At 42.1% G+C, this 26,565-nt stretch overlaps 1 protein-coding gene across 1 annotated transcript in view; it reads left to right on the top strand.

Moving 5' to 3' along the window:
• The window catches only part of ARSB (arylsulfatase B), a 67,318-nt gene that overhangs the window by 27,328 nt on the left and 13,425 nt on the right, over positions 1–26,565 (top strand). The window contains exons 5-6 of the mRNA XM_035099802.2: positions 8,119–8,362; positions 11,567–11,637. Of these exons, the coding sequence (XP_034955693.1) occupies positions 8,119–8,362; positions 11,567–11,637 (315 nt within the window). The remainder of the gene's footprint in view (positions 1–8,118; positions 8,363–11,566; positions 11,638–26,565) is intronic.

Raw genomic sequence — 26,565 nt, 5'->3', positions numbered from 1 at the left:
CACAATTGGTTCCGGAAGTCTGTACTTAACCTGAAGCGTACTTAACCTGAAGCGAACTTTCCCATTGAAAGTAATGGAAAGTGGATTAATCCATTCCAGACGGGTCCGCAGAGTACTTAAACTGAAAGTACTCAAACCGAAGCGTACTTAAACCGAGGTATGACTGTACTTCAGTAGATTTTACATTTCTGACTGTAAAAGTGTTTTCCACGCAGCTTAGAGTGTGTTAAGATTGTGATATTCGACTTTCTGAAGTTCTTAGACAACATCTGGGAAAGTGCAGCAGTAATGGCCTCATTTCCTCCATGGCCCTTTTGAAGGCATTACAAATATACATCTCAATTAGGTCCTTAACTTAAAAAAATAAAATAAAACCAAAAAAACCCAGATGAGTATATCCTTTCCCAAAAGAACACACTGCTTCAAAAGGCATAAGAGGATGCCCAAACTGGGCATTCAAAATAAACTTCCTTCTCTGAATAAGAACACATAAATGTTCCAGCCACATTTTAGCAGGTTTTGACCCTCAGAATTCAGTATTCCATTCAGTAGACATAGGTTTTTGGCTACGTTCCTAAATAAACTTGCATTGAAGCAAGTTCCAGTGAAACCGGTGGATCTTCCATCCAAGAAAATGGTTGGCATCTGCAGATATTCTACATTAAAACAAAAACAAGCTTAACTATGTGGGACAGCCATTTGCTTTGTTCAAGACCTTGTGCAGGAATGTGACAGAAGGAAAACAAGGTTGCATTTGGAAAGTATATTTTGCACATATGTGGGAGCTTATTTTTACAGTTATATAGAAATGAATATAGTGGATGTGGTGATATTTGGAGTTGCTACAAACCTCATTCTTTATTTTACTTGCTGGTTCTTCCTAGGCCATGGATTCCCAACAAAATTTTCTCGAGGACCTCGAGCCGCTATTGTGACAAGGACCCCCATTAATTCCTAATCCTAAAATTAAAAAGTGAGAGCCAAATTAAGAGTCTTTTTATATTTTATATTTATACGTTTTTTACAGTTACGATTTAGGTTCAATGGACACTGACAAGATCGGTTCGAGAGTCACTGACTTACTTGCTTGAACATCAAATGCATTATCTTCTTCTTCATCTGTAGGCCTTTGTCGTTTTAACGAACCACTTTTTAACCAACGGTCCATTTTTAACTACGCGAACTGTAGCTTCCGCGAAAAACAACGTTTTGTTTACAAACACTACTGTTTTGCAAAGAGGCAGCGCATGCCAGGGAGGAGGGAGGGGAATGGAGAAGTCAGGGTACCTGCGCAGTAGCGCACAAATTAAGCTGACGCGCGCAAAGCATCTTGAGGAGGTGAGCGTTAGTAGAATGCGCGCGCTGCCTCTTTGCAAAACAGTAGTGTCTGTAAAGCGCCACCTAACGGCATACAGCAGAACTACTGCCTCTATCTAATTCTAGTTTTGCGCTAGACTCTGCTCATGCAGGAAGCGGCCAAAACAAAAAATCTGTTATCATACAAAATATATTTAATATATTTTTTATTCTAATAGCACCTTGCGGACCCCTCTGGCATAGCTCGCGGACCCCTGGGGGTCCCCGGACCACCTGTTGGGAACCACTGTCCTAGGCTATGTGTTTAGGGCTGAGATACATGCATCCTTTTGTTAATCCTGCAGACTGTTCATTTTTATCTCAGGAGCACATTCAGGAATATTTTTAGGAGGAGACTTTGTGCTCAGAAATGGCTTTTTACTTGCTATTTTCCAGAGCAAAGTAACCTTACCTTAGCTGCTATTATAATTGAAAAATTCAGCTCTCTTGAGTCACCATATTTTATTTTCCTCTGAACATTGTGTGCACATAGTCCATACTGAATTACTCTCAGGTGACAGAAATCATGTGTCAGCATCTCTTATTCTTGGAATAGCTTGAAGTAGAAGAAATCAATTTTTTATTACTTCTGTTGCTTTGTTTATTAAAATGAGAAGGCTTCTTGGTTTGGTTCTGTATTAAAACAGGAACACTGAAATAAGTGGTGGGACGGGATGGGACGGGACAATAACTCATAATTACGTTCATGCACTCCACTATGTTTAATTGACACAATAGTCAACACAGTAGTATAAAGTTGGGATGATTTGAAGGTCATTTACTAATAATACTTTGTACTGAGAGGGACTCCTACAGTCGACACCAAGCCCTACATGAATGCACAGTTAACTTTTGGTTTTCACTACTTCAAAACAGGGTGATGGTTGCTTGGTTAGATGGGGTTGCAGTATCCACCTGTTCTGTTCTGCAAAGGGAAGGAATCCTTCTGTTAGCTGAGGAGTCTTTGATCTATTGGAAGGCTCCACTAACAGTAGAGGAGGTGAGGCAGTTCCTGGAGATTCCTTCTTCAGATCTCTGTGCCACCATCCATGATAGGGGCCCTTAACTCTCTGGAGCAGATTTCTAGGGGACACAGAGATCTTACTCCCTTCTTCTGTTAGCAAAGGCATCCGCTGAATCAAAAGCCTGTCCGCACACAAAATGATTTGGTTTGTGATTTCTTATAAAAGGGCTAGATCACCTGTGATTCTCCAGGTGTTAGGTAAAGGTAAAGGGACCCCTGACCATTAGGTCCAGTCGTAACCGACTCTGGGGTTGCGGCGCTCATCTCGCGTTATCGGCCAAGGGAGCCGGCATACAGCTTCCAGGTCATGTGGCCAGCATGACAGAGCTACTTCTGGCGAACCAGAGCAGCACACAGAAATGCCGTTTACCTTCCCGCTGTAGCGGTACCTATTTATCTACTTGCACTTTGACGCGCTTTCGAACTGCTAGGTTGGCAGGTGTTACTGGACTACAACTCCCATCATCTCTGCCCATTGGCCTTGCTGGCTGGGCTGATGGGACCCATAGTCCCAACAACAAATGAAAGGTTACAGATTTCCCCATCCCTGTGCTAGGCAAATCTTTGAAGGATCTTCCAATGGTTGTTAGCTTAGTGGAACGGCTGTGCTCAATGGCGGTACATTTCCATTGTTACCAGATTCCAGGGTCAAAAAACAACAACAATAACAATGGTCACAGTCATGCCAAGTGTATACCTTTGCTGATCTGTGTGGAAAAGCTAATGCTAGGCTGAAATGGATCTTGCAAAGTTCCAGCAAGGCAATCCTTTCATCTAGAATAGAGACGGACAGAATAAATTTAATAGGTGGTTAAGCAATCATTTACATGATGCAGCTACCCAGATTAAGATTTCTTGACTGCTGTATTTGGATTTAGCTTTATAGGTTAGTTAACACTTGCTTTTGTTTTTTCTTCATCCACCATTGTGAAGAGAAGCTTAGAATTGTAAGCTATTTGTATTTCAAATAACAGGGAATAGGATCAAATTACTTCAGGGGCACACAATGAGGAATTCATGGGGATTATGTCAGTAAACACAACAGTGACCTAGCTAAGCATGGCTCCTTTTCCTAATGTGAGCAGGCATGCTTCACGTTCTCTAAGACACCTTTGAAGCTTTCTTACCTGCTCTCATTGGCATTTTATTATGGCCTGTCATCTTGAATCTAGTGTAAAATATCAAGGTGATTACCCAGCTAATGGCATCTTGACCACCAGCAATTATTTTGGAAAAGAACTTCCTTTTTACTTCATGTATGGTGGGGTGGGGTGTGTGTGTGTGTGTTTAAAAGAGAGAAACAGTCTGCAACCCAGTTTAGAAACCAATTTTACAATTCTAGTTTGTGGTTTTTAAGACCCCCAATTTTAAATATGTACCTCTGAATATTCTTAGCTTGTTGTGATATCCATGTATGCACATGGCACTGGATCATAGGAAGAGAGCACAAAGATTGTTTCATGAGCTCTTCAGATTCTTGCTGATTTAGTAATGTTGGTTTATTCCAGGTCAAGCATTCATTATTTTGCTGCCTTGCAGTTCTTAAAAGATGTTCATGCTGATAAGCCAGTTTATACTAGTTATCATTGTCTTGCCTGTAGCTTCATGGGCTCACACTGTACCAGGATATCTGGCAAGTCTTCAGATGGAACTGAGCAGAAAGGGGGCTGCTTTTCTGCTTTATTGATTCATATAAGATCTTTAGCAAGGCTAAAATTGAATCAAGGTCCTGATTCTCAAAAACCTTGTACTAATAAAGCAATTCTGAAGCAGTTCTAGGGACATGAGAAACATCTGTCCAAAGTTCATGAATAATGATTTTTTCAGCCAAAATTCTACATAAACTGCCTGAGTTCCCACTTTCAGTGCCTTGTTGTAGAGGAAATGAAAAGAAATCTGTTGCTCTTAGGTGAAGATTGGAGAGAAGGGTGGAAGAAACTTCCTACAAGCAGTGCAGATAATTTAATTATGTGCTGAAAAGTTTGCCATATGGACTGTTTCCCTAGATTTGGAGGAAACAAAAGAAATAAGAAAAGGGGAACTGCAGTGGGATAAAGTTGATCACTGTATTATTTTAGTCATCCAGACTTTGGAGGTAATTCCATCATGCAGCCTTCTACATGTCTGGTATTTTTCTTCTAATCATCAGGAAAATCAGCTGACTTGGATTTCCAATCCAGCTGCTGATTGAAGCTCAGAAGATTGGAGCTCCATTGCAGAAGCATCCACTCGTGTCTTTAATTGCAGTTATGCATTTAGTAAACATGTGTAGGACACACTTGACATATAGGAGGTTCCCCCCCCCCTTTATATGCTTGTGTGAGGTGAAAATGTTTGGGACTGGCACACGTGCCTGAAGCACAAATTGGTTAATCTCCCATAGATCTAAGGAGCCACATCAAAAGGAATTATGTCAATTTGGTTTACAAAGCGTAATGAAATTGTTCGTGTTTAGCTGTCCTGTTAATGTACTTACCGCTTCAGATACACTTGCCCTTCAAGCCCTGAGATGCCATTAAGCACAATAAACTTTGGGGCCATGTTCAGCATTATTGGGCACACAGACACACACACCCCAGTAGAGGGAAATGTTCCATGTGCTCATTGGCATTTCCATTGGCCTAGGAATGTGTGCTGTACTAAGTAAGTTCATTGGTCCGTCTGCCTCCATACTGGCTGTGCTGACTGGCAGCTGCTCACTAAGGTTTCACACAGGAGTTTTTCCTTGTCTGGAGATGTCATGAAATAGACCTCAGACCTTTCTGCATGCAGAACACTGTGCTCTTCCACTAAGCCACAGCCATGTTAGTTGCATTTCATTCTCACTGAAATAAATAGAAATGGAGGTGTGTGTGGTTTTCTCATTGATTTTAATGGGATCCAAGTGCACTAACTCAGTCTGGATACAACCCAATGTATTTCATCTTCATAGAGGTGAATGAGAAGCTTCTGCCTCCATGGGGACCCACTGCAAATGTTGCAGACACTGGATCAGAACCTGCAAGACACTTACTTTTGTAGACTAGTCTATCAAAGTACTCCTGATTGGTTTACCCATACTTGTTTTTAACTTGGTGGCTGGACATGTCACATAATGGCTCATACAAGTGTGTCAGTCATCAAATCACCACCACCAGATTTTTCACATCACTCGATATCAGGCACAATCCTTTTCAATGGAGGAGGCTTGCTCACTCAGCTCAGAATCATCAAGTGATGAGAAAACAAGAATATTCATGAGGCTGTTGTCCTGAAATGGGTTCTTACCCTTGCATTACAATAAATCTGATAGGACTAAAACATTATCAATCATTTTGCCTGAAATGACTTTGATATTGTTAATCCTTTGGCCCTGGACTCCAATTTCTTCATGAGTTTAAAGTTTCAGGACAATCCAGGATGTCTGGTGGACTCACATATTGCCAAGCATGTATAGAAAACTGGTCAGAAATAAGCCATGTTGTACTTGTTGCATGGTTATAGTACAAATCTGTACCAGAAGCACTGATCAATATAGTTGTCAAGTCCTGGAAGCCAACGTTTAGGTTGCAAGATTACATGTTAAAGAAGTGAACCTCCAAAAAAAGTATCAAAAATCTGTTCTACCAACAGAACGAGCTACACATTCATTACTTGCCAAACTTGATAAGGTGGTGGTGATCCAGGACTAGGTCTTCCATTTCTATACAGTGGTACCTCGGGTTAAGAACTTAATTCGTTCTGAAGGTCTGTTCTTGACCTGAAACTGTTCTTAATCTGAGGTACCGTTTTAGCTAATGGAGCCTCCCGCTGCCGCCGCCATGCAATTTCTGTTCTCATCCTGAAGCAAAGTTCTTAACCCGAGGTACTATTTCTGGGTTAGTGGAGTCTGTAACCTGAAGCGTCTGTAACCCGAGGTGCCACTGTATTTTTGGTCCAGAGAGCACCACCTCTTGTAGATCAAATCCTGTAAATGGTAGAAGAATCTCAAAGGCCTCTTTCTGTGTTTATTTTCTGGATTTCATACACAAGGCAGTAAAGTAAAGAGGATGTTCTTACAAGATTTCTTTCTCCTTTGTGACATAATGATGGTGCATAGGATCCTGAAGGTTGCTGGGTGGAAGACCTTAGGCTGTTGATGATTTGCAGAAAGGCAGCTCTGGATCCAACCTTTTTGTCTAGACAATGTGTGTATATAAGTGTGTATATGGTGTTACCATAGAAGAGGCATTTCTCTTGTGTTAGAGAGAATGCTTGTTTTAAATGATACTTGAAGCCTGCACATTCATAAGTCACATAAATAATAGGTTTTAAGAATGTATATCAGTGTCTGCTGCCCAGTGAATTAGGAACACCTTTTCAGTCAATTAAAAGGTTTTAGAATTGATGAATCAATCAGTGGATCAACTATTGCAGCCCTACTCACAACCCACCCACTTCAGAACAAAATAATATTGGTCTTTACTCTCCCTGTTTAATGAGCATTAAATTGCAACAGAACCCTTCATTACTGTGTGATTTTTCTCCAGTAACAAAGGGAAACTGTATTTACTGATGTTTATAAAACTTGAAAGTAGAGCAGTGCAGAGCCAGAAGCAGGTAGAATTCTCTCCCAGTGGGAGGTATATCACAAGTGAATAGGATCCCTTAACAGGATCCCTTATAAAAAGATGGGAGTGCTGGGATCTTGGAAGTGAAAAATTTCTTTTAATAAATACACATTTCAAAGTGAAACCATTCAAATTATGCATTAGATAAGAACCAGTGGGATGTAACAGTGAGAGTGTTAGACTATGACCTGGGAGACCAGAGTTTGAATCCCCACTCAACCATGAAACTCATTGGGTGCCCTTGGGCCAGTCCCTTTTTCTCAGCCTGGCCTACCTCACAAGGTTGTTGTGAAGATTAAATAGGGAGGGGGAACCTTGGAGGTATATACGTGTAATGAATAAAGAAGTATAATGGTGATGATGATAGTTGTAATGCATACGCTGAGGAATGTCATTGGTCCATCTCTAACCCAATATTGTCTACTCTGATTGGCAGTGGGTCTCCAAAGTCAGTCAGGAATTTCCCCCAGTACCTGCTACCTGACACTTTAACCTGAGTTGCCAGTTCTTGTTCTTTGCCACTAAATTATGGGCACTCCTTATTAAGATACAGTGCTCTACACCTTGTTTATAAATGTTAGTCAGATATGTTAGCTATGAAATGTTGTCTAATAAAAAAAACCTCAGCAACCCTGTAGCAGATGATGATGTGGGGCAATGGTGCTTGCCTGACCTCCCAGCAGCAGGGTCACTGGTGTTTACTAAGAGAAAGAAGTGGGGTGGGAATGCAACAAGGAGGTTGACACTGTGCAAACACACACCTGGAGCACCATATTGGTTCTGCAAGTGTGTTTTCACATTGCTGACCTGGTCCACATTGCCGTGGTCTTTCCATTCTTCCTCCCAGTAAACAGCAGTGACCCATCTGTCAGGAGGTCGAATAAACACTGCCACCGCACACCACCATTTGCTACTGCTACCATCTGAATAATAGAATTATAAAATTGTAGAGTTGGAAGGGGATCACCCAGTCCAACCACCTACAGAGCAGGAATCTCAACTAACGCAGCCATGACAGGTGGCCATCCAGCCTCTCCTTTGAAAACTCCAATGAAGGAGATGTATAAAGCTTTTTTAATAAATAAATAAATAAATAAATAAATAAATAAATACAGGGTTTCTCCATACTTACCGCTTAATATGTTTCAGATAATGGGGGCCAAACGCTGGCAGGTGGAAATAACTGGCCATTAAGAGGAAGAAAATGGACACTGTGGGAAGGCGGAGTGAGAGGAGCTGGATTTGTTGCAAGTCCTTTACTGAAACGGAAGGGAGTGGAAAGTCATGACCTTATCCATATTTCTGATTGGCTGCCAACCCTGGTGAAGCTCGCTGGAGGGTCTACAAATGGCACAAAGCCTTTAGATGGTTTTGATGTATGGAGAACAATCAGGTAACCTTTGTTTTATTGGAATTTATCTCTCTTCCCCCCCCCCCCCAATGGTGCATTATGGGCAACCAAGATGTTGCTGGGGCCAAAATTCTTGTTTGCCATGGTGTTTTTTTTTAAGTAAACGTCTTTCAAAATGTGATCGGATTTTCTTTTAATGGATTTATTAACTAACCGAAGTGGGGCAAGTAAACTTAATCAAGCTAGCAGACTCAAGCAGCAAACATTTTGTATGACGCCTTGTTTTCTTATGTTCAAAAATCCATGTAACTCATGAGAAGGTCCTGAGAAATAATTTATCACTTGAGTGTTTGCTGCTATAAGTGGATTTGATTAAATGAATGATAACCTAGCTGTTTATAACAGAAAAATTAATGCAACCCTGATGCATGTCCACTATGTAATACATCAAAAACTTTCCTGCCAATAGTCTGATTAAGTCAAATTACTCATGGGCAAGTTTTCACCTAAATTTTCCCTGTAGAATTTCCTCCCCCCCCCCCTTTGCAATCTAACCAGAATTCCCCAGAGTGCTGGGTGTTTTAACAGTGTAAACAGATACATTCTTGCATGGTTGAAAAGTAACTGGTTTTCAATATCACTGAGTAAACAAGATGGAGAGAGGTGATAATTGCTTCATTAAGCTATCAGCAATGCAGAAAGCGGTTTGCAGTCTTGCATAGTTTCAGCAGGGGTATTTTATTGAAACTATAATGGTTGGGTTTTTAATAGATTGGATTAAGCTGTCTGAGTTTTAAAAGTACAAGGGTGCACAGAATTACTGGTAGACCCCCCATGGAAGAAAAAACATCTGCAGTAATTACAGTTTTGCAACAGACAAAGTACATGGAATTGACCACAGTCTCCTCCTTGCTTGACTCTGTCATGCATCAGTTCCTTACAACAGCTTTCTATTAGAGCTATTTAAACTATTTTTGCCTGCCTGGGGTGATGTTTTTATTATTCTATCTGGTTGGACAGGCATCTCCAGAGATGTTGTGGATATTGAATACCTTCCTGTGTTGGAACAAAGGGTTGTACTGCAGGAACCATTGGGTATTCTCCAGCAATCTGATTCTGTGAACTTTCCCAAGTGCTGCAGACCAACCAGGGTTTTGGTTGGACAAGGCATTCTTGATAAAGTTGAAAGCATAGCACTCAATTTCCTTTAGAAAGTTATTTTTTCTAGCTGCAGCTAGTACAAAATGTTTTCACCCCCCTCTTGGTGAATGCAGGGGGCATTAAAAACCTGCTCCCTGCTGTTTGCACTGACTACCTGTCAGTTTCCAGGCATAATTCAAGGTATTAATTATGTTGCACAAAGCCCTATATATCTAGGGTGCTGGGTACTTTGTACAGCATCCCCCCCACATGACACCCTTCTCCCATAAAATGGAGAGAGGCCCTGATCCATTTCCCATGAGGACAAATTTGTTGACTTAGGCAACTGTATTTTTCGTTAGGGTGCTGCAACATTACCGGTATGTTGTATCCAAATGCTTTCTAATCAGAGTAGATCCATTTACATTAATGAACCAAAGTTAGTCATGCCCATTAACTTCAGTGGGTCTACTCTGAGTAGCACTAGCATTGGACACAACCCTTTGAAACACTTCCCCCCAAAAGGCCTCCTGAGCTCCTACCTTTAGTCATTTTGGCTGAGAGCCAAATAAGTCATACTTAGAACAGGCCAATTGAAATAAATGAGCCTAAGTCCCATGATTTTAAGTGAGTCTACTCTGAATATGATTAACATTGGGCATCACCCTCAGAAAGCAAGTGAGAACCATTTTGTTTTACATTATTTTTATTGCTAGTTATATGTCTTCTTGTTTAATTGTGTGGTAAATGTTTTCTAAATATCTTGCATTGACTTACAGTGTTTTATAACTATTGGGTAGCTAAAAAGAAGATTGTTCTTTGTAGCCCTGGCTTGATTTCAAGACAAGGTCCAAAGGATCTGCAAAGCCATAGCTCAAGCCACACCTGAAAGGAACAGTTTTTGTTTGTAGGCATGACTTGAAATCAAACCACATATGTAAAAAAAATCCTTCCAGTAGCACCTTAGAGACCAACTAAGTTTGTTATTGGTATGAGCTTTCATGTGCATGCACACTTCTTCAGATACCACGAAAGCTCATACCAATGACAAACTTAGTTGGTCTCTAAGGTGCTACTGGAAGGAATTTTTTTATTTTGTTTCGACTATGGCAGACCAACACGGCTACCTACCTGTAACTACACATATGTAAAGGAAGAATTGGGAGTGGACTTTCCTTTGGTGTTCTGCCTTCTGGCCTCATGTTTACATTGGACTATTGACTGGTAGGTGGCCCTGCACATCTATCCAAGTGGGAAGTTGGTGGTGGGAAGTTCAATCTGGCTCACTTTCCCCTTCTCTGAACTAAGTTCCACTCAGAGTAGACCAGTTTAAATTAATGGGCCTATGTTAGTCATGCCCATTAATTTCATCGGGTCTGCTCTCTGTATGACTAACATTGGATACAACCCATTAATGCAAATCCTTTGAGTTTCCACTTTGTGTGAAGACAAACCATGTGTAACATCTAATAGTGGCCATGTCCAAGCAGAACGGACTTCCACTTGTGCAATGGGACTTCCTCTTCCCCTCCTTCACCCTCCTTATGCACCCCAAATCTTCTCTGGTTGATTGGCTCTCTTCAGCAGATTTTGTGGGGCCACAGGAGCTTCAGGGTGGGGAGGAGAGAGGAAAAAGCGAAGTCCTGATGGCTGAATAAAAGCCCACTTCCCCAATGTTGGATTTCGCCAATGTACGCATTCCTGAAATGCATAACTAAAATTAATTGGGCTCCTGATTACTCTGAGTGTAACTTAGTTCAGGGTTGGGGAACTGAATCCAGCCCGAACTCCCCACCACCACGGATCACTTCCCTAGGTGGGAAGGGCCACCCACTTGTCAATCATGTGATGGTAACCATGAAACCAGGAGGCAGAGCTTCAAAGGAAAGTGTGCTCCCAATTCTTCTTTTCTTCTTCTGGCTTGATTTTGGTACAGGACAAACAATATCCTGTTTAAATTTCTGAGTAGCTTTGCACACTTAATTAGTTAACAGACTCCCTTTCTTCTTGAGAGAATCGCAAAAGGAATGATTGAAATAGCTGGGCTGGGATTCTGTTAAACTGTAGAAAGAAATTTAATGCCTTTCCTAATAAACTTTATTCTAGTGAAGGCGAACCTTCCCCCAGAACGGAGCTGCTTCATAACATAGACCCGATTTTTGTGGATCCGTCTCCATGTGAGTCTACCGTTATTAATTCCTGGAACTTTTGGACAGGTCCTTGAGGCCCAGTTGGGGGGTGGGGGTGGGGTTCCCCTATCAACGTAGTTTTTATTTTTCTCTCTGGGTGAAGAATTTGAATCAGGCTGGACACCAGCCATTCTGACGCTATGCCATGAAGTGTTGCAGTGATCTCATCTTCAGAGCACGGTTAACTACACTCTAAATCATTCCCAGAGTCTGTTGTGTTCTCCCGTGCTCCAAAGTTGCTCATATGTAAATCATAATGCAGCCCAGAGTGTAGAGCTGTTGACAGATAACCACATGTTCCAGGTACATGGTGAGGCACCATGCCAAGGACCAAAATGCCCCCAGCCCTGAAAAGTGGCGGTTATCTTCCGATAGTTGGGGATATACATGCACATGCCGTTTTCTCGTACAATAAAGCTCTGTTGTTGACCTAGCAGATAGAGAGAGAGAGAGAGAGACTAGTTCCTACGTGGCTGTGAAGTTCCTAGTCCCATGGCTGCTTTCATGTTGTAATCGTGAGAGATGGGAAACTTTGCCAATTCTGCTTCTCCACTTAAGCACTGTCTGTTTTACAACTCTGCCCAGCTATTTTTCCCCCTTTTCCTTTTTGTTATTTTGCCAGAGACTAAGCTTTTCAATGTGGGGATTGTTTAAGAAGATTTTCATTGGAACATATCCTTTTTACACTCTCTCTAAGTTCCTTAATGAAATTACTATGTAATAACAAAGGGGTGTCCAAAACCACAGATGGCAGCCCTCCTCGCGTGGTTCTCCCCAGGCTTTGTGACTCTGCCTGGGGCCTTGCATGGTCCCTTTCAGGCTCCCCCACCCCCCGCCAAGTTGAAAGTCGAGGAAGCAAAAGATGGGCTGGGGTTGCACTCTGTGGGAGCCTGGGCTTCGAGTTCTTTCCTGCCCTTTTGCCTGTAGCAATTGAAGACAAGTGGCACAGGGGACAAGCAGTTGTGCATGTGTGTGCGAGAGAGTGAGGAGAGAAGGCAGAAATAAAATGAAGTGTGGCTCATGGCCAGGACAAAAAACATACACCCTCCTAAGTCATACAGCCTCCAAGCATGCATTTTAGCCCTTCTAGTTCTGCACAAAGTTTTATGAAGTTTTGCCAGGTGGGACTTGCTGGCACACTCTGCATGGCCTGGAAGCCACATGCTACACAGCTTCCCTTGGCTGTATGGGGGCCTTCTTTGGGTTCTTTGGGTGCTGTGTTTTGCAACGGCTGTCTTAAAATAGCTTGCTGCAGGTGACAGCTGCTGTTCCAAGAAAACTGACACAGAGGAATGGTGGGAGGCACCAGCTAGGGAACCCCCAAGGGGAGGAGGCTCAGAGCCAGGGGTTGGTGGTGGGGCAATGAAGGGAGAAGCCTGGGAAGAGGAGGTGTCGGAAGCTGAACAGATAAAAGGGTTTAGTGAGCAGGGACAGTCTGTGGCAGAGAGAAGTGCAAAAGCTGGAGCAGGAGAAGAGGGAGGCCAAGAGGCAGAGATGAGCCAAGGTATCTCCCACTCTTGCTGTGACAAATTCCCTTCTCCCCATGTCTCCCAGAACCAGAAGAGGTATAAAGAGGGAGGAGCAGAGACAGACTCATCAAGAGAGTCTCAGATTGTTTGGGAAGGACCTAGAGGAGGAGGAGTCTTAGACAGCTGTGGGAAGGTGGGAATCTTCAGCCTCCACAGCTGCCTCGGTAGGCAAGACTTACTGAGAAGAGTTAGTGTGCTCGTTAGGCCTGGCTCCCCTGAGCAAGCCTTGTTTCTTCTAATAAAGAGTTAACCTCACATACTCCATGTGATTTATTGCTGGCTGGTTCCCTGACAAAAGCTCCAAATGAGTCATTTGTGACTTGAATTTTTCCCTATTTCGTGTATTGTGTTTATATCCCACCTTTCCCCCTTCTGTAGAATGCAATATGGCATCCATAGAGATTGTAAGCAGTCTCCCATCCATACCCTGACCTAGGGCCAGATTTAGGTTTGTTGAGGGCCCTTTTTATGTCCAGCTGTCCTTTGTCAGCAACAAATTGTTGCTGTTTTTTGTGTTGAATATATGCTATATGGTAATTTATGGACCTAATAGGTATCTAAAGCCATTTGCACATAACAAAAATATGTATTTTATCAAAGCAATTGTTGAACTGAAACACAATTAAGAAGTATATTAATAGTGAAATACAATTAAGAAGAAGTATATTGGGGGGGCAAGAGAGTGGGGCCCTAAGCTATAGCTTGTTTAGCTTATACGTAAATATGACACTGCCCTGACCAGACCCAGATCTTCTTAGCTTCATCTAGGTTGTTGCATCATGTGCCTTCAGAGTATTGTCTACATTGACTGTCAGCAGATCTTTAGGATTTCAGACAGGGGTCTCTTCCAGCCCCACCTAGAGGTACCAGGGATCAAACCTGAGACCTTCTTCCAGCAAAGTGGCTGCTCTACCATGAACTGTTGCTCTTCTACCTCTGAGAGTAAGAAAGGGACGGGTTCCAAGCCAGAAGGAACGGCCTTCAGGAAGTGTTTTGCTGTACCACCTAAAAGTTTGGAAGTTATGCAGTAATTTTGGGTTTGGTACCTGCCTAAAGCAGCTTCTTTTCTGTACAGAAGCAACATGAGTACATGTTCTATTATTGGCTGGGTCATTACTCCGAGCTGGCTGTGGCAAATCCTGGCTGTGCCAGCTTCTCTCAACAGAATCCTGTCTATTGGTTCCCATTATGAATGTCACTTTCTGACGCAGCTACTCTTCTGGAATCCATATTCTGTGGTGCTCGTTGAACCCAGATGAGTTTACAGTTTACAGTGATTTCATTGTTGTAAACAGCTTCGAAGCCATTTTGGCATATGAGGTAGGGGTGGTTGTGGGTGGGTGTTTCTTCCCTATACCTCCCTGTCCCAATTTTGAGCAATACAGTATATCTCAAGGCAATAAGAGTTTCTGTATGAATAGCATTCATACAGCCCTTGACACTTAAGAAAAGCAGCAACTCAGCGAAACATCACAAAAATGCATCATCTTTATTTATGCACCCAGCTGACATCCTTTGTCATTCTCTAGGTTCTCTTGCATCAACATCTGCTACCCAGGCAATCCATCCCACCTTTTTCTTACTGCAGGAGAATGTAGGAGCAGTCGGGCCCGAGACTTGTATTCACTGGGATTTTTTGACACTTTTACAACAATACCTCCTATGATAGGGATTCTCTGCATTATTTGTTAACTCTGCTTTGAGAAAATTCTCGCATGTAAAGCTACCAGAGCTTACACAATGAGTGGCCAGCAGCACTTACCTGGTTTGCCAGCATGGGTGCCACTCCATCTTACCAGGAAGGGCTAGTCTGGCACAGTGAGGATGCATTGCTGGGAACGCCAGGTAAGCATGGCTGCTTCTCACATTCATGAACCCTAGTCATGAGGAAAGAAAACAGCTTTGTACATGGCATCTGGATCTCAGTGCCATAGTGAGGGCCATAGCTTAGTGGCAGACCCTCGGCTATGCATACAGAAGGTCCTAGGTTCATTCCCCAGTATCTCTCAGTACGGTTGGGGGAGAACGTGGTTTGAAATCCTGGAGAGTCACTGCCAGCCAGTGTAGGCAATATTGAGTGTAGGTAACAATGGTTTGGCACACTTTAAGGCAGCTCCCTAGGTTCTTTTGCACTGGCCCTCTGTCTGTGCAAAAGAAAATGGAGGCTTTGATTCTGCCTTCTCACCAAACAGATGGTTGAGAGTGTCTTGGGAAAAGTCTGTCCTGGGTGAGTCTTTTTGGTACAGGGAAATATGTGCACAGCTACAGTCTGTGCCAGTATTGACTCCTGTTGAACTGAGACAAACACATTGTACTCTGGTTAATTTGTGCCTTTAAAAATATCTGTGGAGCTCTTTTTAAAACTGAAAAATAATTCTACCTTCAAATTTTCGCCTCGACTTGTAATCTTTCTAGTCAAATGCAACTCACCAACCATGTATGTATGGTGGCCTGCCAGGACCATGGTAGCCCCGTTTTGTTTGTTTTTTGCAGCCCCAGACTGGTACTGAAAATTGCAACTTTCTCAGTTCCCTTCTGGGAGCACATACATGGCAGGTAGGCTGCATTCAATTTAGTAGATCGAAAGTTTTGAAGGCTGCTTTGGCTGAAAATTGAAGGGACCAGTTGCTTTGAATTACACACTTTATTGTTCTAATTTTAGCCATAATAATTTAGCAGGTTTTTTTTAAGACTCTTTTTGGAAAACATATTAGGAGCAACTCAGGCTATTAGAAGCATACTTTATGGTCATAGTCCTCAGATTAGTCAACCTATTTTCAGATTATGAAAACACCCAAAAATCACTGTCTCAACACAGACTTGGCCTCCACAATTGCAATGGCAGATTTCTGGAAGGAAGATAATTTGTGCCAAATAGAATACATGTAGATTCAAGCTCACCACAGACAGAAAATGATAGATCTGGGAACAATTTAATGAGCATAAGTGTTGCTAACCACTCTTGGAATAACTTGCACCTTTTCCTTTGATGTTTCTGCCCATTTCTGAACAGTAGGGAGGCGGTGAAGAAAGAACATACTGTAATAAGATGGGAAGTGCACAACTATGATATATGTATGTTGCGTTCAGAGATATTGACTTCTATGCACTATGTCTGCTTTTGAGGGTCAAACTAGATGTGACAATGGCAGTTTCATTCTGCTCTGCTGACTCAGGAGTGTAGGAACCTGTAAATGCACAGGAGAAATCCATAGGAACAAACAAACAAACACAACACCCTGGAACCACCAGGACTGAGGATCCCCTCAAAGGATCTTCCACAGAGAGACTCACTGTCAGGAGCGGGTCAGCAATAAATCAGACAGAGTAAGTGAAGTTAACTCTTTATTAGAACAAACAAGGGCTGCTTAGTAGTGTAAGGCCTAACGAGCACAGCAACTCTTCTTGGTAACCAGTACACCACACTGGCTACGTCCTGAACCTTCCAGGTGCTGGAAAAGACACAGGTCTCTGGCTTCTTGTGCCTGAACCTTGTTTCACTTTCTTGCTGTGTTGACTGTTGCTTGACCTTGCCTCTGGGTTACCTCTTGGACTGATACACTGTGTTTGACCTTGGCTTGTTTGGTCACTGCTGGGCCCCCATATAATAATTTCTTGGTGAGTTTTTTGGGCAGGAGACTTGGACTTTCTTGAATTGGGATCCTATTACCTAAGGGCACCTGCTGGAGCATGATAAAGGTAAAGTAAAGGTAAAGGGACCCCTGACCATTAGGTCCAGTCGTGACCGACTCTGGGGTTGCGCGCTCATCTCGCATTATTGGCCAAGGGAGCCGGCGTACAGCTTCCAGGTCATGTGGCCAGCATGACTAAGCCGCTTCTGGCGAACCAAAGCAGCACACGGAAACGCCGTTTACCTTCCCGCTGTAGCGGTACCTATTTATCTACTTGCACTTTGACGTGCTTTCAAACTGCTAGGTTGGCAGGAGCTGGGACCGAGCAATGGGAGTTCACCCCATCGTGGGGATTCAAACTGCCAACCTTCCAATCGGCAAGCCCTAGGCTCTGTGGTTTAACCCACAGCGCCAGACTGTAATTAGTTGGAAGGTTCTCCTGTAGGAGCTCCATTGAGAAAGAATAGGAGCTGTGCCAAGGCATAGTGCTTTCAGTGGAACTGGTGCAGGAGATCTTCCAATTGGTTTGTGCCTTATAAATAGCAGTTATTGTACATGCTGCTTATCAGGGTTCGTTGAGCCTCCTTTTCTCTCTCCAATAGTCTGAGCCAAACTACTTTTCAAAGTTTTAAAAATGCTTTGGTACATTTCTGGAGGAAATAAGCCATGCTAAACACATGCTATCACTTGTGGACATGTGCCCACCTGAGACTCAGCAATGCCACACTGAATAAGGAGTCAGTGTCTAGAGACACACAAATCACTTCCTTCCCTGAATCAATAACCTACCTTTGCATATTCACTTGGCATTCTGCTTAATATTTTCATATGCAATTTCAAACGGAACACTTAATTTAAAAAAGCATGTAATTCCCTAATGAATATGTTAATTGAATTTGCCATATAAAAGAATAAAACCACATAATAGGTATATGTTTCAAATTAAGTGCACTTATGTGCACTGGGAAAAGTATTGCGAAATGTACAATATCATACACATTTGTTATAACTTTGCATCGTTTCTTTAAAAACAGCTCTCCAAGTGAGGATGATGTCAGCCCTTCCATTGTGAAGCCTCTGCTTTCTTTTAGATAGTCTTATGGCATTTCATCAAGTTTCGGTGATTCAGCTGAATTAAAAGCCAACTGGCTTTGAGTCAAAATTCCCTTAACTGCTAAACCAAACATATTCCTGACCACATAGCCAATGCTTGATGCCCTGTCTCATAGCAGCACTGAAGCTCTGTATCCTATTGTAGGCAATTGTTATTTTTCAGAATCTGAACTGAATGACCTAGAGAAAGTAATGGAACCATTGGAACTAAGGGTTGTTAGCCAAAGTCTGCCAATATATTTCCTTATTTGTCATGGTCATTCATTAATAAAACATGAGATATTCACCACCTTGGCAAGACAGACATTCTTTTTATCATCTTGGAGAGAAAAAGGCAGGGTTTTATCAAATGATTCAAAGGGCTGACTTCCAAACTTGTTATTTTTTTTTTAAGTGTTGTTAGGTAGAGAGATGTCAGTGTAAAGCTCTTTCACCATTGCTCAAAATCCTATACATTCTGCAAATGGAAAAACTGAAATACAATGGCCTGCTTGCCTACTGGTGGTAGTTGGGTTATGGTTGTGCTTGCTTGAAGGCAAGCACATAGAGCATAGAAATTAAGAGGTACTTAGTCTGAGCCAATTTAATCAAAATCTGACATTTGTAAGGACATTACTTGGTGCATTCTACTAATAACTGCCAAAACAAATAGCTGCATGGAACAGCCATACTTTGGTATGTATCTGACAACCATCCAGCACTCATTTAATTCATAATAATTTATTATATGCACAGAAACAGTGTTAAAGGTACATGTGCAATATTTAATCAGCTCCCTGATTAAAAATAACAATAGAGAGCTTTAACTATCCATAGTTTCATAGCCTCAATGCACAGCTTGGCTTTCAGTTTGACTGAGCAGCTGATGGCAGGGTGTGTGAGCTGGTTTATTTGATCCGTGAAGGCGTTTGTGAGTGCTATGAACCTTACCACTAAATGCATAGAGTTCTCTTCTGATCGCAGTGGGATTCTGTGACTTGTGAATTATACCGTGTGCCACATTCCAGTCCTGGTGGTATGCTGTCACTTTCAACAACCACCATTGCCATCCATGATTGCCTTTCACTGGCATTCCTTTCTAGCAGAGTGCGGACTGTGCAGTCTAGCAAAGTTTTCTATATTGTTCTACAAAATTGTATGTCACATTTGAGGATACCTGCACAATATCTGTGCTCTATTGAATTGGTGCCATAATTTATGATGGAATTGCCCGTATCATTTTTAAGTAATACTTTATGGTGTGTGGATATTTGGTTTATAATAAATCACCTTTGAATTCCAGTGACATTATATATTGCGTCTGCAAGGAACACCAGAAGAATTTGTCTTTATTATGGGACAGTTAACTCCTAGGGGCCCCATTTTTCACCAGGGCTAAAAAGATTATTTGACTTATTACACAGCCAAATTGATTTGTGCCATTCATATTTCTTTTCACCATTGGGAAAATATGAATTTGCATAGAGAGAACAAACACTCAGTGTAAGTAGATGGTGTGTACTGTTTTTGTGGGTCCATAAATGTGTGGGTGTGCTTCCTCTAAAGGAATAAAAATGGCTTTGCCCTTTATGTTCATGCACAGCTAACACCTGACATTATTTGAAACTTAAAAAAATAAGTGTGTTAACAAATCCCACCATTTTGATATGATCTTTTCCTGCTGCTGACTTGGTGAATTTGAAACCTTAGAAAGATAATGGCTGCAACATATATACATGTCATTTGGTCTCAAATGGCATGTATATATGAATATGAATATGAATATATATATATGGATATGAAGTCCTACTGGAAAGAAGCAGCTTTCGATAAAATGCAGTTTGGTTCAGCCCTAAAATTGGCAATCAGATAGATTATGCCTCTACAGCAGGCATCCCCAAACTTCGGCCCTCCAGATGTTTTGGACTACAATTCCCATCTTCCCCGACCACTGGTCCTGTTAGCTAGGGATCATGGGAGTTGTAGGCCAAAACATCTGGAGGGCCGCAGTTTGGGGATGCCTGCTCTACAGCTTGTGATCCACCATATGGAATTCAGCCATTAATGTCGGTCTGCCAGATAACCAATGAACCTACTGTTTTTGTTTCCTTTCTGCAATTGAAAAATGAAGACACATAGCCCAAGTAGAAGAACAGACCCTAAGTTAAAAAAAAGAATCCATTAGTAGGTTTTATATCAATAAAATATAAATATCCCTCATTAGTTTTCCTTGCCCATTATCCTTAATAGCCAATCTAATTCCCATCTTTTCCATCCTAACCAGACATTTCCTTCAAAATATTGTATTTAGATACTGTACTTTACTGAAAATTAAAATTAATTTAATTAGCCACATTTCCTTTTCCCATTAGTTCACATAGTTCTTTGTTTTTTTTTACAAAATAGAAGATTGGAGGGGAGGACCTGTAGTTTAGTTGTATGGCTGGAGCACATGCTTTGCATGCAAAAGCTCCCATGTTAATTCAAAGTGTCTCCATTGCAAGAGTCTTAGGGAGTAGAGAAGACCCCCCCCCCCGCCTAGAACCCTGGAGAACCATTTCCAGACAGGGGTGGGTTAGATGAACCAAGTCTTGATTCTGTATGAGGCAGTTCAATTTACTCATATATTTACAATATATATTTTGCTGAACAAGTACTGCGCCTGTATCTGGAAGCTAGACAAGAACCTTTTTGTCTCTTTTAACAAAGGCAGGATAGCAACATGAAACTCCCAAGTCTTGTGCCACCTAGTGACTAAGCTATATAATGACACTGTCCACGCAAACTTGAGGGTTTTTTGCCTTATGAAAAGATTGATTTCCTTTTTGTCTTACATTTGTTTCAGGATGTTACAAAGCATTGAAATGAAATCTACTTTTTTCCAAATCCTCTGTTTTTTTGGGGGGGGGGAAGCATTGGGGAAAAACTTTTTAAGCTTTGGCAACATACAGGTATTGCGTAATAACTAGAATGATCTCTTTAATTGGTCTCTTTTAAAAAATAAAGGGAATTGGGTATGTTAGAGCTCATGGCAAAACCTGATTATTTTATGCTTCAGATGTCATTAGAAGACAGTATCTTGGATCTTAACTTTTTGCCCAGTTTACGGAAGGAGAGTTGTGCTCACAGAAAGAGTCCTGCTCCTGGAAGGAAGCATTCTGTGAGTGGAACTCTTGAATGGCTTGCTCCTTCTGTGAAAGGAGCAAAGAGTTAGCACCTAAGCCAAGATCTGGAGCTTAGCGAGTCCAGCCTTCTACTGTTTCTTTTCTTCCTTGTAAAGAAGAAGAGTAGAAGAGTTTGGATTTGATATCCCGCTTTATCATTACCCTAAGGAGTCTCAAAGCGGCTAACAATCTCCTTTCCCCTCCTCCCCCACAACAGACACCCTGTGAGATGGGTGGGGCTGAGAGACTTCAGAGAAGCGTGACTAGCGCAAGGTCACGCAGCAGCTGCATGTGGAGGAGCGGAGACGCGAACCCGGTTCCCCAGATTACAAGTCTACCGCTCTTAACCACTACACCACACTGGCTCTCATCTTGAACCAAAACATCTTTGTATAAAGCTGATACAATCAGCATGTAGAAGGGTGATTAGATGACTGGTATCTGAAGTTAATAATTCAACTGATATGTTAAGATGGTTGAAGAACATTGCTTGGTTTTAAAAATATATATATTTATCATATATATGTGGGCATTGTTAGGGTGACAGTAATAAATAAGAGTCTAGATAACTAGATTTTCATCAGTTCCTTCAAAATCAGTATTCCATTAATTTTTCAAAGGTCAAGGTCACAGCCATTCCTCAAGCATTCTTATTTTAATAGAGTAACTGAAAGTGTCTGAGTTCTGCAGAAAATTCATTATCGCCATAAAGCCGCAAAAGGTCACAAAATGTCTTTCTTCACTGAAGTAGCAAAAAAATTTTTTTATTTCTCCAATAATTCATTATCACAGTGGAGCCTGAAGGAGCCCTTGACATTTCAGCATCCTCCTCCTTCAGGGGAAATAATTGTTTTCATATATCATGATTTAGAAAACGACAGAAAAATTAGTGAAAAACAAACACAAACCTTTCTGGTCTGGGAACCATCTGTATTACTCTTTGTTCCTAAAGCTTCCCTCCCTCCCCGTGCTGTCACTGAAGCTCTCTACATCTGCCCTGGTGCAAAATGGTGAACGTCAGATCTATAGTATTGTAAAAAAACGTAAGGAAACATGAAGAGCCCGGATGGTTCAGGCCAAAGGTCTGACATCCTGTTCTCACAGTGGCCAACCAGAGGCCTGTGGGGAAGTCTGCCAGCAGGGCATGAGTGCAGCAACACTCAATTCCCAGCAGGGGGTATTCAGAGGCACATTGCCTCTAACAGTGGAGGCAAGATGTGCATATCTTTCAGTGCACATTCAGCCCTTGCAGTTTGTGCTATACTTTACCACACTGCCCCAATAATAATAATTATTTATTATTTATATCCCGCCTATCTAGCTGGGTTTCCCCAACCACTCTGGGTGGCTCCCAACAGAATATTAAAAACATGATAAAACATCAAACATTAAAAGAACTTCCCTAAATAGGGGTGCCGTCAGTGTCTTGTCTGAACGATGGGAGTGGAGACGCTCCTTCAGGTATACTGAGCCAAGGCTTCCCACAGGCATGTGATTGGCCACTGTGAGAACAGGATGCTGGACTAGATGGGCCACTGGCCTGATCCAGCAAGCTTTTCTTATGTTCTTGCGTTTAGGGAGGCTTTTTGCCTTCAGTGGCTGGTTTCTACTGCTTAGGTCTTAACTGGTACCTGACTCTTTATTATGTTTTAATAGCTGCTTATTTTAATTGCTTTTATTTGATGGCTTGTTATTTTGGTTCCTTTATCTTACTTTTTTGTTTTTCTTGTATCATATTCTTTCTCTCACTAGCTACTTTGAATTGTATAAGGAAAAGTGGGATATAAGTAGAGAACTGCAGCCACAGTGAGCAGGGTAAGAACTGCAGCCACGGTGGCCAGAAGGAATACTGCAGTTAACCTAATACATAACATACGCCACATCCAAATTCATGTAAGCATCCCCATGTCAACATTTTCCTGTACTTGGAAAGCTAACATTGCAGGGTGAAATAAATAAATAAAATTTTTTAAAAAATGTCCAGTAGCACCTTAGAGACCAACTAAGTTTGCTCTGGGTATAAGCTTTCGTGTGCATGCACACTTCTTCAGATACTTTCAGATAGGTATCTGAAGAAGTGTGCATGCACACAAAAGCTTATACCCAGAACAAACTTAGTTGGTTTCTAAGGTGCTACTGGACAATTTTTTAATTTTTAAAATTTATTTCAACTGGATCAGACCAACATAGCTACCTACCTGAATCCAGTATCTCAGGGTGAGGTTAAGCTAGAAGCTTTATCCCTGGTGTGGACATATTATGATTGCAGGTAAATTTTGAGAGGGCACCACTTTTTAATGTTGGGTGATACATTAGCATGTCCTGCTGTAGGATTGCACCATCCCAAAGCTCTGGAGTGGTCCAGTCCCACAGGTGGACAGTGTTGCATCAGAAACAGCATGTCTGGGTAGACTCTTCGTCTACTTCCAAGTTTTTAAAACTTCTTTTAAGAAATGTATTTGACATACGAGAAGGAGGAATAAAGGATGAATATTCCATCTTTTTGTACAGATGTAACTGGAACAGGAAAACCATTGTTGGCAGGGCACTACTGAAATCTTGAACTAATGAGTGGAAACATTCTGGAAGCAATTATTTTACAAGCACAACGTTTTTTGTTTTTATAAAAAAAAATCTTTCCTTTTAGTTTTTAAATGTTTCAGCAGAACTGCATTTCTGTTGGAGATGTCTGTGACAGCAAACACAACGTGGAACCCAGATAGTCATGGGACCAAGAGTCTTAAAGCATTCTTTGGGGGCATTTCTCCTTGGCCACCGGTATTCGAGAAGAGAAGAAAGTATGATGCACAGATCTTAAACAGCTTTATTCATTCATTCATTCATTTAAATATCCATTAGTCTTTTGGCTATTTTGGCAGACATAGAAACGTGATGCAAGTCCTTGAAGTCAGCTTTCTAGGAGCAATAGCAGCACAGTTTATCCATGAACTCGATTCCAGAGGGAGCCCCCTTGTCCTGCCACCCCCACCCCCAACCAGTGGACACTGGTCTGTAAAGCCAAATGGGGCACTGTGGCTCCCCCCAAACCAGTGGAGGCTCATCTATAAAGGCAAATGGGGCAATGTACCACCAACCTGAGTTTGTCCTTGGCCAGCTCCCCCACCTGCCTTCTTACATTCAGTCCTGGGGGTGGTAATGCCGGCCACCTTCCTGCTCCTTAATCTTGGTGTTTCCCTCAGCATGGAGGAGGATGGAGGAGGGATCCAGGAAGAGCCTGCCATTGGTTCTGGCTCCACCTACTGCCACCCTCTCTGCCTTCCCCCCAATGGCCACTAGCTGATCCACTGCCCCAACCTCTGTTTCCAAGTGTAGTTTTAAAATATAAGTGAGGGAATTGTATTTTGTATATGAATATGACTTTGTTGTTGTTTAGTCGTTTAGTCGTGTCCGACTCTTCGTGACCCCATGGACCAGAGCACGCCTGGCACTTCTGTCTTCCACTGCCTCCCGCAGTTTGGTCACACTCATGTTCGTAGCTTCGAGAACACTGTCCAACCATCTTGTCCTCTGCCGTCCCTTTCTCCTTGTGCCCTCAATCTTTCCCAACATCAGGGTCTTTTCCAGGGAGTCTTCTCTTCTCATGAGGTGGCCAAAGTATTGGAGCCTCAGCTTCAGGATCTGTCCTTCCAGTGAGCACTCAGGGCTGATTTCCTTCAGAAGGGATAGGTTTGATCTTCTTGCAGTCCATGGGACTCTCAAGAGTCTCCTCCAGCACCATAATACATACATAATACATATAATACATGAATATGACTTAAGGCACAACGTATGTTGAGAACTGGTCATCTATTCAGGTTTATATGTTCTTGTAGGATTAAATAGGTTCATGGGGGTTCAGGCTTATCAATAGCTACTAGCCCTCAGATGAATAGTTCTTCCTTGCTGTAAAGTTTCAGAAGGGGCTGTGTGCACTCACTCATTTGGCATTTAGCTTGACTGTAATGAGAAAAAAGAACCTCTAATGTGTAGCTAATTATAATTTACTATTCAGCCCATGTACTTGGCTCTCCTTTCTTGTCCCTTTGGTTTGGCAGTTCTGTCAGATCCCATTTTTTCTACCGTATGCTTTTGTAAAGAGCTGTTGGGATCTGTGTGTAGCTGCCCTGTGTGGTGAACCACTGAACTGCAGGTGGCAGCCTAGGTACTGAAGAACCTTCAGGACTGACTATCCACCCAGGCTGTCCACTAAATATTTCTGGGTAGGAAGAAGCATAAAGGGAGTCCTCTTCCAACTGATCCTTGCTTGAGCAGGAAGGTATTCCTGAGTACTGCCCCATCCCTCTCTCCTAGTTTGCCCTTTGCACCTGACTTTTGGCTTGCTCCACAATTCCCGGCTCCCCTCAGATCCTTTCTGTAGCCCAACACCGACAGATTGGGACCGTTGTTTTGTTTCTGGTGGATCTTTCATTTCAGTTTTGATTTTTATGTGTGATGCCTTGAGCTATGGAAAGGTGGCTAAGAAATCTAGAGGCAGCCCACCAGCTATATGAGTCAATGGAGGAAGAGCTTGTTAGGTTTGCTGTCTTAAACTACAAAGAAATGGGAGAGGAGCTGGCACCTGGCAAGCTACAATACATGGTTGGCGATATATGTATTTTAAAATTTTGATATGAAAATGTGGTAGGCCTGGTGCATGGCCTACACTGAGGTGACTGTTAGCTCTTTTGCAGCTGTAGTGGGGTCCTCTACAACTTGTGGTTAGAGATGCAGGAGAAGGTGTTGATACTAGAAACCACCATTTTGAACCAGGAGTACGCACTTGGCTTAGCTAAAAATGAGCAACAGCGGAGAGGAGGAAAAAGAAAACTCTCATAAAGTGTGGCATCAAACTTGATAAGGAACCGCAAGGATCTACTGCAAGAGATCTGTGTTGAAGTGAAAGTGAAAGGCCACTTTGTGGGATGGAGTTCAAGATGTAAGATTAGTTTAACAAGGTCTACTTCTCATTTTGCTGTTTTTAGAAGAAAATTCTGATAAGGATGGCAAGTATAAAACACGCTGAGCTGTACAGACTTAGTGTCACCACCAAAACATAGGACTTTCCCTTATCTGTAAAAAGCTTGTACCTCAAACTAACAAGGTTTCTGTGACCCAGTCAAAACAACGAGCCATGCAATAAACATTCATTTATAGCTTGCTTCTAGCAAGTTGCTTATAAGGCTTTGTGAAGACCATGAATAATAATAAAAAATTTCTGCTTCCAACAGAAAAAGAAAACAGTGATCTATTAAACATTAAAAGCCTCCCTAAACAGGGCTGCCTTCAGATGTCTCCTAAAAGTCTGGTAGTTGTTTTTCTCTTTGACATCTGATGGGAGGGCGTTCCACAGGGCGGGCGCCACTACCGAGAAGGCCCTCTGCCTAGTTCCCTGCAACTTGTCTTCTCGCAATGAGGGAACCGCCAGAAGGCCCTCGGTGCTGGACCTCAGTGTCCGGGCAGAACGATGGAGGTGGAGACGCTCCTTCAGGTATACTGGAC

The sequence above is a fragment of the Zootoca vivipara genome, chromosome 11, assembly GCF_963506605.1.
Source record: "Zootoca vivipara chromosome 11, rZooViv1.1, whole genome shotgun sequence".
In the NCBI taxonomy this organism is placed as follows: domain Eukaryota; kingdom Metazoa; phylum Chordata; class Lepidosauria; order Squamata; family Lacertidae; genus Zootoca; species Zootoca vivipara.
Note: the sequence above shows the minus strand (reverse complement) of the source record. Positions and strands in the feature narration are given on the sequence as shown.